Genomic DNA, 13,892 nt, shown 5'->3' with positions numbered 1-13,892 from the left:
TTTGACAGTCTCTTTAAACATACTTTAGAAACAATCATTTTGAAAGTGCTCATCATTCTCTGCAAGAACTACAACTTCCGTAAGGGAAACATATCTTCAATTTATGCTATAAATTTTTAATTTTTGAATACGGAGTCATCTAAAGGGATGAAATGGATGCTTAAGAGTAATGAAGAGAAGAAATATACATGCCAATTGCATACACTCATATTGACTGACACATCCCATTGAACTCTGGATGATTTTTGGGAAAGAGACATACAAAGGTGGTAGCTGATAGCTCCTCATTTCTTCCCTTGCAGGAGTGTTAGGTAATGACTTCTGCCTGCCACGGTGGACCTTAATTTGTTATTGTAGCAGAGCAGCTGTGCGGCATGCTGCAGATAGCAGGTGGCAGCCTGGCAGGAGTGGAGGATGGGGGGAGCTGGAGGGAAGAGAAGGAGGGGGAGGACAGGAGCATGTGGCATATGTGGGTGGCTGTGGGAGGGGAGGATGGAGAGATAGCACTGTGGACGGGTGTTTGTGTGCGTGTGTATTGGGGGTGCTACGGCTCACAGTGTTCTTTGCCAGCATCCAAATATTATGCTTGTAAAGAAGAATAACACGTGAGACTCTGGATGGACTCCAGATCCAGTCCGACTGTGTGGGTTTTAGGGTTCTGGCTCATTGTCAGGAGCAACAGATGATACACCACTTTTTTCCCCCCTCTCTTTTGGTTAAACTTAATTATTAAGCAGTTAACAATTTAAAGTGGTAACACTGATTTTTCTGTATGGGGTTTGACAACTTTTAGTACAACAGTTGCAGTAAAATGGGCAGTTTGTTGAGGAATTTTTAGCTATAGTTTTAAACCAAGAAGAGTAAAATCAATATAACAACAAGTTAAGGTTATAAATGACTTTGCTGATGGCAGTCTGATGGGAGGATTACTGAGCTGCTGCCACGCCGAGGGAATCATGACAGACACACCATTGGTCTGCTGTCTGAGGGCATTATAAGCTGTCATCAAAACTGGTTACAGTTAATTTTCGACAACACAAATGTTATCTTTTGCTTTTGAATAAAAATGTATGTATATATATATATATATATATATATATATATATATATATATATATATATATATATATATATATATATATATAAATAAAGCCTAATCATTAATAGAACTAAAATGTTAGACTGGGGTGGGGCTCTATCTGTTACTTTTAAGAAAAAGTGCTTCAGAGACGGTTTATGCCAGGGCAGCCCAGCCAAAGAGAGAAAGCGAGAAGAGAAAAAGCACTGAACAAGAGCTTCACAAACAAACAAAGGCAGGTTGGAATGCAGAGCGCCACAACTTGTGAGTAACGTTTCAGTATTTCCTTTGATTTAGAACAAACTGAAGCATTTAGATGACCATTTAATAATTATTTGCTACAGATTTGATGTGTAGAATTTCAGTCAATGATTTATGTTCTTAGTCTCAGTATTTCCAGGAATCAGGAGTGTTTAGGAGATACATTTTTCAGCTCGGTAAAGACAATATAGCATAATTAGAATAAATTTCATATTGTGTTCGGAAAGGACTATTATTTCCAGAAATATCTCCCACAGGGAAGTCTATCAAAAAAGAAACAAAAACGTTTTAATATGTTGCATTCATCCCATATCAAGTGAGTATAATGGGCAAAAAAAACTCTGATATCCCTTTGTCCGCAAAGATCTTACGCTCATTACGACCTATTAAGTACCAAGAATAAACTATGCATAACACATACTCTATTATATGCATTATCCCTTATATAGCCCTCACACAACAGCTATTGTGCTCCTATTTGACTGAATAGCAGCTTGTGGTCTATGTGTCTTTTCAATTGAGGATTTGGAGCCCTTAATCCACCGGGCTAAGTTTTTTTTTTTTTTTCTTTCCACCATCTGGAGTTTACAGCCTTTCAAGACAAAAACACCAGGCGGTGTGGAACCAGGCTAGAGCTGAAGCTCGATGCCAGGGGAATTTTTTTTTTTCTCAGTTTTTGCCTGTTTTCCATCAGGGGTCAATAGTACAGTCCTGGGACACAAGTGAGGTCAGCAAGGCCTGGGGGCTTGAAGACGGTGTGAGCACATTACTGTCAGCTAAGTGTAAGTTTTGATGGGCTAAATATGTTTAGCAAAAATAGATTTGTGGTGTGTACAAATGGGAAGTGCAGCAAAAATGTTACAATCTTTGTTTAACCAGCAATAGGGGACAAAATCAGAATTAAAAATGTTGTGAATTTTTCAGTTTTAGTGGGGTCAAAGACTTAAGTGGCCCTTACTGCAGATGAAACTTCTTACTGAACCAGTTTTGATGATGACGATGATGAAGATGACGACACAATGGCCAGCAGGGAGCAGCAATGTGAGCTGCAAAATAGAACTGTAAACACCAACTCCAGTCATTGGCTCCAACTATGAATCACAACAGATCAAATATGTGTATTCTTCTCTCTTACTATAATTTTGATTTCGCCTGAGTAATTCAACGCAGAAAGCCAAATAGACTGCTGGGAAGCATGGATCCTCTGCGCTCACTAGGAGAAAATGTGTTAGAGGGCCTCGCAGTCTCAACATTGCTACACAAGTCAATCAGTTCCATTCCCCCTTGATTCAATTAGCTCTACTCAAAAACATGTGGACAATTTGGAAGCCCCAATAATTTTTCCTTTTGCCTTCTTCTTTTCTTTGGGGTGGGTTGTAGACTCGGATTCCAATCTGCTGACATTAAATGGGGAAATAAACGACAAAAGGGCCCCTGCAGGTTTGCATTAGAGTCTTAATTGGTTTTGGCTCGAGAGGGCTGCTATCGTTGCCAGACGTGGGCCTTTTTGTGTTTTGCCATGTGGGAGAATTTCCCCATCAGAGGTAGAGAGGTGCTTTCAGATCTATTCTGAGTCACTGTTGCACTGTTTTTTGTCTTCGCCGGCTGTTTGTAAGGAGGAGTATGTGTTTGTATGCATGTGAACAATGTGCAGTTAAGTTGAATTTGTTTTCCCTGTTCGCCTTTATGTATGGCTATGTGTCATGCATGAGTTTGGCCGTGTTTTCATAAAATGTGTGCCTTTGGCTGTGAGTTTGTGCGTGTCAGGCTGGGAGCCCAGTCTCCTTCTCACTCCCTCTGGTCTATGCGTGGGTCTTTTCCACCATCACTACCACCTGTTAGTGTTTTACTCAAGCCCCAGGGCTACAATGACTGCAGAGCCTTCCAGATTTGCTCATCAAGCTCATCAGATCGGCTCTTCTACCTAAAATCTGGCTCCCATTTTCTACTGTGGGACTGATTTGAGACGGATTTCATTCTGCAGTTTAGCTGAGTCAAGAGTATGTGTGGATGGACAAGTTGAAGCATATATTTTTATTTTGAACTCAAGTAAAGTTTTGTTCGGTGTGCTGAATGACTGGATCGGGCTTAAGTAGTTTTGGCTAAAAGTTTTTAAGTCCTTATTTAGCCATTAATGTTGCTGTTTGTTCCTGTGCAGTTCCAGTAATGCCTTTTGCCTCATCTAGTGTAGTAGTGGGGCTATAAAATTAAACTTGCCCTGCCTAATGCTTCAACTAGAGCAAAGATTTTAGTTCCATTTTAAATCACACCTCAATGAATATTATTAATCTTGAGCAGTAAATACTGGTGGGACTTATGAATTCATGGGAAATTAGAGTTGCACACGATATTGAATTGCAGTCTTCATCAATTCAAATAACATTGTTGCAAATGCTGCATGCCAATAATATATTTTTGCCTAGTGGCTATTTATATTCCTACACTTGATGTATATTTTTAGTGACTAAAGCTTCGGTAAGTGAACTACACATTGTGATGGGGGAAAAGATAGAAAGGGGTGTGGAAAATTGTTGTCACAATATGCAGCAACTTGTTTGATCCTGTGGTAAAGTTAAAATGTACAGCATAATTCAAGCATTGCTGATTGGACCTTAAGAAGTATATTGCATAGTTTTTTAGATATGTTTAGCTTTCCAGCTCTGAGAAGCGTGCAACCTGTAGAATAAGGTTAAACAATTTTAAAACAAAGGCAACATGATTTGGAATAGAGAAATTATAACAATCTTTATTACCCAATAACTGATGTCAATAACAGTTAAAAGCAGTGTCATTACCTATTTTTTTGCCTTAACTTCTGAGATTTCCTTGAGTTAACACTGAATGTCGTGACATTTTGCTATATTTAGGGGAGATTTGTTGCCATGTGCTATCGTCAACGGAAAAAGTATGTGTGGCCGCACAATTTTTTTATGGCAGGCAAATAATTTGTGTATATTTACGAAAACTTTCATGCCACATTCATTTTTATCCGTGCTGACTTGTGCATGAAACAATGCACCACAATGGTGTTGTGCGTACCTGAGGCCTTGGGTGTCCAGTCAGGTATGAAACATCCTCAATTCACAGGCAATTGGTACAAAATGTCCTGTGAAAGCTTGTTTCTTTTGCCATCCAAAGAAAGTCTGATAACAACATCTCAAAACGTATGATATGTTGAAGATGATGCAATGACCAGATCTCATGTTATTCAATACTCGTCCAAATGTGCTTCACACAGCAGAACACGTGTTTTAAAATAGATAACATTCTCTTTTATGTTGAATATTTTTTAAGACTTGCTGTCCAAGTGTCTGTTTCTAATGCAATATACTCTGCTCTCCTGCGTGTTCTACTTTGACAGTATATCAAGCTAAAACAAAGCCTAAATTTGAAAAAGAAAGAAGTGACCAAACAGTCAAAGGAACAAAACAATGAAAGAATGAGAGTGAAGGGATTAACTCAGTAGAAATGTGAGGCTAATTGAAGCCAGTTTTGCACAGCTGTTTCTTGTTGCTTTGCAGTACTGTGCAGAGCGGCTGCAAGGATAGGATCCAGATGTGATCGCCCCGCGATTGCAAAGTTCAGAAACACCAGTCATGCAGGAGACAGATGACATTAGAACGCTCCCTGCTCGTCTGCACCCTCTGAAAGATAACCCAGCTGTGCTTTTCACACTGGTTTGCAGATCTCAGCGTGGCTTCTGAGAGTTGTTAACACTGTCATTTTGTTATACTGTCTGCCGCTGCCACGACCCCTTGCATTCAGGTGTCTCCGAGTAGCGTAAACATTGCTTTGACACATTTGAATGTTCCGAAAAGGCGGCCTGCAGGATTTGAGAGTGGTTTTGCATATTTGTCATATGGCTTTTGAGGCATTCGACAAAGAGGGATTTAAGCTTCTTTTGTGTGTTTTATTTGTGTTTTGTGCTAAAAGTGTTTCATTTCGATCATCATGGAAAAAGAAAGCATGTATATTTGTTGGGATTGGCTGGTGGCAGATCTGTTGGCTGTGTGCAGGCATTTATTCGCTCATGTTGTTTAAGGGAAAATAAAAAAAGAGTGTTTCAAAGAAACCTGCTCTTTAAATGCCCGTTCCTCTGTTCCTATTTCTCACGCCTTTCACCCCTTTCTATCATTTCCCATTTGGCCCAGACAAAGAGGAGCTAGCATTGGTTATCCTTTTCTGCACGCCTTCCAGGGTTACTCCAGTGCTTCTTTCTCCCCTCCTGTTTCTGTCTCATGTTTCTGCCTCCCTCCATCCATTTTTCTTCTTTGTCCCTAGTACTCCCATTTTATATTTCTCTTCCCTCTCCTTTTCCTTGTCCCTTTATTCATCTTTCCACATCTATACTTGTCTGTCTTGGCGGCCACACTAGTATTACTGCAGCTGGCCTGTCATCGAGGAGAGGAAAGCCGACTTCCAGCTGTGTATGAGTTATTATTGAAGAGTCAGTGCGAGAAGTCTCAGAGCCGTGTCAGACAAGATGTAGACAATATGACACCATTTCGAAAGAGCTACCCTTGTTCAGTTTTCTGTTTCCCTTTATGCTTTTATAGAATTGTTATATGTCAGAAAAAAACAACTGAAATTATCACCAATTATGAGTTCTAACATATGTAGCTGTTATGGAAAGCACATGCAACAAGCACTCCAGCATTGTGATTGACAGAAAAGTCCTCCACATCATAACAAATAAGTACATGGAGATGATCTTTGGTCTTGTCGATAAATTTGACACCCAAACAAACATTTTTCAGAGACTTCTGACTTCTTCTTCCTCTCTTATGTCACTTGTGAGTTTTATGACTTTAGTCAAGTTCACCTCATCTGTCCCCTCTCTGATTTCACCCCTGCTGGGCTTTTGCTGTCAGAGGCAAGAGAGTCTGCTCTCTTCTCTTTCCACAAACAAACATGCATTGCGCACACTGGCTGCTCTTGCTCTCAGCATGGATGGTGTTCTAGGTGCTGTTGTTTATGTGTCTTGTTCCCAGCTGGTCTCTCAGCTTGTTGTCTTTACTTGTTTGTCCAAGGAGAGTGCTATAGCAAGATGTCATGCCAGCAGTGAGTATGCAAAGTACCAAAAAAGGCAGGTGCTTCCAAAGTTCTTTGTTGTTCACTCTGAAGGACTGACTCTGTGACAATAAGCAGTTGAAAGATTGCTTCTTTGACAAGGTTTGTTGAGTCTCCAGATGACGGAGAGAACTAGTAAAATTGCAAATACCTACACACTCTGCCACCGTTTCTGTATAGTTGCTGTTTAAGGATTGTTCTGTGACGCACTGACAAGTTCAAACATCCCTGAGGCCTAACCTTGGGAAATGCCAACACACGTCCCTGAGTGTGTGTGGGCGTGTGGGTGTGTGGGAGCAAAAACACCCGTTATCTTCCCTCAGCTTCAATTGAAACCTTCAGAAATCCCCAAAACTCTTCACTTTACACACACGCACCCACGCACACACACATACACACACACGCATGCATGCAAAAGATAAAGCCTGGAGGCTCTATCTCTGCCTGGCCAGGTGTTCCTGAGTCTGCTGCCAGCTGAACCACCTGCAGATCACAGGTGTGGCTTTTGCCGGGGAAGAGAACAACACAGCTGCTCCTGCAGCCTGAGGCAGAGGAAGAGAGAGGTGGAAGGTGTGAACAGAATTGACTTATGGAAGCAGGAACCTTTTCAGATCAGGCAAGAGGAAACAGTGTAAAGTGACATGAAAACATAGGTGGTTTTCGACACCTTTCACTGAAGACAACTTTCCTTCTTTCAGTCAGCTGGCAGCTGCTTTATTGAAGCAACTCGTGATGTATTACCCCAAAGAGGGAGCTTTGTATCCTGAAACATCCATGAATTTAAATCGATGTATTTTTATTATGGTTTCAAAAATATCCAAAAACAAAAAAAGAGTCAAGACATCGATAAAACATAAAGCCAGAGTGCCACTAAAGAGAGAGGAGCGTCCATAGTTACTCGGCTAAGTAGTACACAAACAAGTGTGATTCAAAGTCAAGATGGTCAACAGTTTTTATACATAAGTAATAAAACTTTTATTTTTGTTCATTCAGTGAATTTATTTGCCCTGGGTAGAGAATTGAATTAGTGACACTTCACAATAATATTACCCAAGTCAAATGATCAAGTACTGTATAATAAAACTCCTCGTAGTTGTCCAAATAGTTGCTCAAGTAAATTTAACTGAGTAAATGTAATTAGTTAGCACCCTTCTCTGAGAAAGATTGAAAATGAGTGAAGCTTTTCTGAGTTTGACAACAGCTTAACTTAAATGATTCTAACTTTTAAAACTAGTAGCAAAGTCACATTTGTTGTTGAACCCAAATGTAAACAAATATGGAACATAATTGTCCCTTAAGGAAACCTTGTCGTTATTAAATTAATGGCAGTTCCAGACACTCCCTAGTTGTGTAATATCTGTGTGTGGGCTTGTCAGCTTCTTACTGAGTATAAACTGTTTTAACACACGACGTCTACCAAACATGGAGCTGTTTATGAGAACTATTTATGTTTATGTGCCGTCAATTGGGTGAAGCTGGCAACGCAGGGCAATCTCTAGTCTGCAGTATCATTTTCCACTTAGCAAAATTGCGGCAATCAGGGGTTTAACTGTGAGCCTTGTGGATGGATATCCCGGACAATGTATCTGCTACATAAGTTAAATGAGGGAGCGGCTGCAGAGACTTTGAAAAGTGAGTGGTTGTTGATAATCGTTTAAGCGGAGTTATTGGTGAGGAGGATTTGGCGTCTGGCTAAGCGCTTGGCTTCGCTGTGTGGAAACTTAAGGAAGATGCAGCCAAGTGAGCGTGTGACCCACCGCTCATAAATTTTAAGCACACATGCAGCCACTTTCTCATGCCGACACACTAACACTTTCTCACTCACCCTCCATCTCACTTTCGTACATGCTTTTCCCATTTCTTATATTTGCTCGTCTATTCATTTGGCTTGCATATAAAAACCCACTTGTTGCACCCAAAGAGCACCCGTGTGTCTTCCCTCCATGTGCAGAGTGTAATAGGAGATCTGATGGTTTTTCGTGGGTGAGTAGGCGGGTCAGGCTTTACTTAAACTAATGGCTCCCAGCAGTGTTGAATAGCCAGACACACTGGAGCCGAGGCCTGAGGTTTTGGAATGCCACTGCCGGCTCAATGCCTGCCTTTCATCGGCACCGAGTGAAGGAGGAAAAGAGGGAGAGAGTAAGAGACAGGGAAATTGGAAGAAAGGAGGGGGACAGAGAAAGAGGAGGAGAGAGAATTAAATACGGGGCTCATTTGTTATGGGTGATATGGGGATGACTGAAAAGGAGGGCACAATAGTGGGAGGACAGAATGGGGTGAGGGCAGGTTGGTAGACTGTGGGGATGAGGCGGGGGGGGGTGAGGCGGGGGAGTGAGGCATGTTTCGGCTTGCGAGATGTCAGGAGGGGGTAAAGTACCAGTCAGTGGTTGTTTTGTGAAAGAGCACCGTGGGACCCCCTGAGCAGCCACTCATTTGTTCTTAATGTCTTTGGGATGAGCCGTGAATGAGTCTTGTGGGAATTTGAGGCTTTGAACTGAAAGCATTTCCCAAACTCATAAAACACTTTCAACGATGAAAGTGTTGCTGCAGACCTAAATTATGCATCTTGACAGAAATTAACATGATTGAACACATATGAAAGTTTGTAATTGCTTTGATCCTGACGTCTTATTCTGTCAGTTATTGACTGCTAAATGAAATTTTAAACAATTGCTTAATGATTTAGCTTTGATTCCTTCTCAATAGCGGCTTATTCTCTTAGTTAATACCACTAAGCATTGCACTTTATTGCTATGCCAGTCTTAGCAATGCAGAATTATACATTAGTCGAGTGACTGCAACCACAAAATTCACACAGAAGCCAAATCAACTCTATCACACTGATCCCTGCCTTGTTGAATCTGTTATGAAGATTAAAAAAGCTCTGGAGAATGTGCAGAGCACCGTGTCTGGACTTTCTCTGCTGTTGCTTGTTTATACATGCGCTTCACAGTGGGAGATTCTCCTTTGGGAATACATTCCCACAGCAAAAAAAATACTTGTGGTGCCTTGATAGTTCACTATCAGCCAATTTCTGCAAGATAATACTGTGTACGTATTTTGGTGATCAGTGGAAAATGTTGCAGTGAAGACATAGACTGCAATGTATTGCTACATGATGTCACACTAATTCATTGTTATGTAAGGACATGTATTTGACATCCATGTTCAGTGATTAATAACTCGATAGTTAATTGGGACATCTAGTTTATATTTATTTAAATCAGTGACATAAGTAGTACCACATAGTGTCAAAAACATGTTCCTTTACAACTTGGATACATGAAATGATGAAAAGTATGTTGATCTTGGTGGTTAGCTGTATCTCTGACCACAGCAAATAACCAAATCACCACTGTCTCCAATTTTAAGTAGAATACTCTGAAGTTCAGTGTGACATAATTCCTAAATGCAACACCAATCTGAAGAAATACACTGAAAGACAAAGATTTAGAAGCAATACATGGACAAACGTCTCACAATCTGTAAAACTCATAAAAGCATTCAATGTCAATGTCAATGTCAAATTTATTTATATAGCACTTTAAAACAGGTATAAAACTGCACCAAAGTGCTGTACAAGAACGATAACACAAATGACAAAACAGAGCACCAAACAATACATCAATTAAATGCCAAAGAGTAAAAATGAGTTTTAAGAAGCGATTTAAAATGATCCAGGCTGCTGGCAGATCTAATCTGAAAAGGTAAGTTATTCCATAAAACAGGAATTATTAAGAGAGTTCATATGTGGTCTGTATTAGCCTTGGTTTCCAACTTTTGGCCTGTAGTAGATGACAGCTGTCTGTAGCTCGAGAACTGTTCCACTGATTATCTACAGTCCTATTGAATTTCTTCTTTCCTGTCACTTGGAATTTTTTTTTTATTTTAGTTTACTACATATAGATATTTAATAAAGCTGATATCTAGAAGATTACATCTGTGAATTCGGCTGCACAATGGCACAGTTGTTCCCTTGCAGCAAGAAGGTCCTGGGTTCAAATCACGAATTTCTGCATGGAGAGAGCATGTGTGAGCTCTCTCTGGGTACTTCAGCTTCCTCCCTTTTTTCACAGTATATTTTTTCTGCCTAAATTTTATTTTCCTGAAACAAATACAGTTACCACCAAGAACACGAAATTCAGACAAAAATAATGCTCTGAAAACAAGAAAAAATAAAAATATTTCACAGGAACCTTTTCACTGTTTAAGCTTAAAACATAGAGTTCATAATGCCACAGCTATTAGGACCGTTCTCTTCCTCCAAGTTCGAAACCATGCATGCCGCCTGAAGTACTCACTCTGAATTGTTTTGATGTGAGTTTGTGTGTGCATGGTTCTCTGCTCTGTGTGTCTCTGTTTTGCCCTGTGATTGGCTGCCAGTCTGTCAGAGAGTTGACTTGTCTTGCTTATTTATAGCTGGATATAGGTGCCCACTCATTGTGACCCTATAGGGAAGAAGGAAAGTTAGAAAATATTTGGACTGTAGGAAAATGTTTGTGTTTATCTACAGGCTGCTTTCGCTAAAATCAGTTATGTCTTTTAGGAGCAATGCACGGACAAGCCTCCCACAAGCTATAAAACTCATAAAAGCGTTAATAATGCTTTTATTAATGCTTGTATGCTTGTCATACTTAGTTTGGCCAAGTATGACAAGCAGCAGTGTTGGAAAAATATGGTGTTTTTTGTATGTATGTATTTGTACAGTAAGAGTACAGTAATAGTAAGGTAAAGTGGTACTACTTTGCAGAAGACTGATGTGTTGGTTTGGAGTGTGCTCCAAGTATTTACTGAAAGCCATTAAGACTCTTTGCCTATACTAAGGTCGACCAAAACCAATATGTTAGACCACAGGAGGACAGAAATCAATAGAAATATTTCTGTTTGGAACTTTGGCTGGTTTGAACCATAAAGTTGGAGGTTAGAGTGTTATTTTATGACTGTAAAATATATGCAAGAGCTAATAGCAGCGTGCTATAAAACAAAACACTAAAGTAAGCTAAGACACATCCATAAATACAAATATACACATCCAGTCACAAAGTGAAACACGTTGCAGAGATTAATTACAAACTAACTGATGTTTTTAAGCATTTAATTGTATTAATTAGGGTGATTTAGAAACATCTTTTATTTTTAACTATAAAGACACCTATGAAAAACTTTGCCCCAAAAAGCTTAGGGCCTTACTAAATGCAATTCCACCTAAAGTGCATAAAACATGAAAGTCTGACGTTTTTCTCCCTAACTTTCTTGGGTTTTCGAGATTGTGCTTTTAAAACATGTTTACGGGTGGGACTTTCTGGGAACTTCATCGTTCTCTTTAATTTCCACTAAGCAGAACCAACACATACAGTAAACAGAAGCCGCTATCTGTTTTCACATGACCTATTTTTTGCCAGAAGCTCCACAACGAAAGAAAAAAGCCCCCACTTCACCCCTAATTATCACCACAAACCATCTTATTTGATCTGAAAGATTCTGAATTTTTACAGTAAACGATCCGCCAGACAGATGTGAACTTGGAAAATGACGTGTTCCTATTAGATAAATGTGCTCTAGAAGATGTAATGGAAAATAGGGTCATGCAAGATCAGAGATGGAAATCTATTGCTGCATCAGATTAGAAAACATCAAGAGTCTGAACATTGATCAAAATGACCCTAAAGTGGGGAAGAAGAAAGAGGACGGGAAATATGTTGGTAATATATCCAGAAAATGGGGGCAGCAATAATAAGGTTTGGTGGGGAAAGTAGCAGCAACAGGGATAATTACCTAAAACAAATAGACTCAAAGTGAAAACATCTGTGCATGTGAGTATTTAAAGGGCCCTTTTTGACCCAATATTTTCCGTTATAATGTGTTGCTTGCTGCAGATACTCTCAGATGACATTACTCATCCCTGTCACAGTATAGTCCAATCTCATAAGTCATTTACTCTGCCTCTGCTATGGATTCAGGTGAGACAGATATGTCAGTTAATTTGCCGTAACACATGAAACAATTTTGCTTTTAGATTCAACCATGTGCCATGAAGACATTTTAGCCATAGAAGACAGAGGCTAAAAAAATAGAAAAGAAGCTAAGCTGAGTCTCATTTAAACCTTGAATAACTCACAATGTCAGGAAAAACTATTATTGCCAGTTGAACGTTGTGACACTCTCACATTTTAGAATTTATTGTAATTCATTTTATACTTTTTTTGTGACATAAAGGAATATATTTACGCTGAGCTAATTTGTAGAACCAAATTAACTCAGCTGATAACAGCTGAACTCTTTTGAGTTAAGTCTCTAACAGTATTGTGGAAATGGAGACAAAGATATTTTGCCATTTCTTTTTTGCAAAACACCTGAAACTCAGCGATGGACTTGCTGAAAGGTGAACATTTTGCGGCCTCCTTTTCTTCCATGACGGGACTATAAGTTGCTCTGTCCAACTTGTTTTCTGTTTTGTCAAGCTTCCAGGCTCTGCAGATGAAAAACATGTCCATAGCATGATGATTCATGGTTGGGATGGTGTATTTTCACTGTATGTCTTCCACCACACAAAGTTTTATTTTGGTCTATTTTGTTTTGATGACAACAGATTCTCCCACCTCAGCAGTGGATCTCTGCAGCTAGAGTTACTGACTGCCTCTTTGCTGATTCTGTTGTTTAATGCTCTCTTTCCCAAGGCCATGTCCGGGTGGGTTTTGTGCCATACTCCTTCAATCTTAAGATGACAAATTAAACGGACGACCTGTGACGTTGTATATATCAAGATATGCTTTCACATTATGATTTATACCACTCCACAACTTTACTTCTGACCTGTCTGGTTTATTCCTTGACCTTCATGATGGCGTTTCTTAGTTACTGTTTTCTAAGAAATGCTTTGCTTGATAACTATGTGACTCTTGAAAGGAATTGGTTGAACCCGATTTTATTCTGATATCAAAGTGTGAAGATGGTTCATCCATGCCACAACATATTTATTTGATTGATTTGTAAAAAAGAAAAAAATGTAAAAAATTGATTGTAATTTTTCTTCCACTTCAAAATTATGCACTACTTCGTAAAAAAATGTGAAAAAGTTAAAAAAGGTAATAATGGTTTTGCAAATCACTGCAATAATTGGTTAAGACTGTCTTACATTAAAGACATGTAATCCTATAAAACTGGATTTGTTTGATTTAATATTACTTGAGACTGAAAAGAAAACTGACTAGTGGCAAAAAAAGCTGCAAATTCATTCTTTACCTAATAAAGGTCTTTGCCATGTTTTTACAGCCTCAAATATTCCATTGAAATTCAATCTCCAAGGTTACCATTTCAAACTTTCAGAGTGATGAAAACAAAATTGTCTCACCATGTGTTAGTCACATTGCCATATGAAAAATGAATTCAACAGTATACGGAATCCGGCAGAGTTTCTGGTGGGTGTATTTATTTATTTTTACTCACTGTATTCAAAGCTGCTTGCTATATTAAACAATAAAAA

The 13,892-nt window shown here is 39.3% G+C and overlaps 1 protein-coding gene across 1 annotated transcript in view; it reads left to right on the top strand.

Moving 5' to 3' along the window:
- Positions 1–1,262: 1,262 nt before the first annotated feature.
- The window catches only part of cbfa2t2 (CBFA2/RUNX1 partner transcriptional co-repressor 2), a 39,030-nt gene continuing 26,400 nt past the window's right edge, over positions 1,263–13,892 (top strand). The window contains exon 1 of the mRNA XM_081606982.1: positions 1,263–1,342. Within this exon, the coding sequence (XP_081463108.1) occupies positions 1,324–1,342 (19 nt within the window). The 5' untranslated portion in view covers positions 1,263–1,323. The remainder of the gene's footprint in view (positions 1,343–13,892) is intronic.

Source organism: Poecilia reticulata, chromosome 5 (assembly GCF_904066995.2).
Source record: "Poecilia reticulata chromosome 5, P_reticulata-male-v2, whole genome shotgun sequence".
Lineage (NCBI taxonomy): Eukaryota > Metazoa > Chordata > Actinopteri > Cyprinodontiformes > Poeciliidae > Poecilia > Poecilia reticulata.
This window is presented reverse-complemented; position numbering and strand designations above follow the sequence as displayed.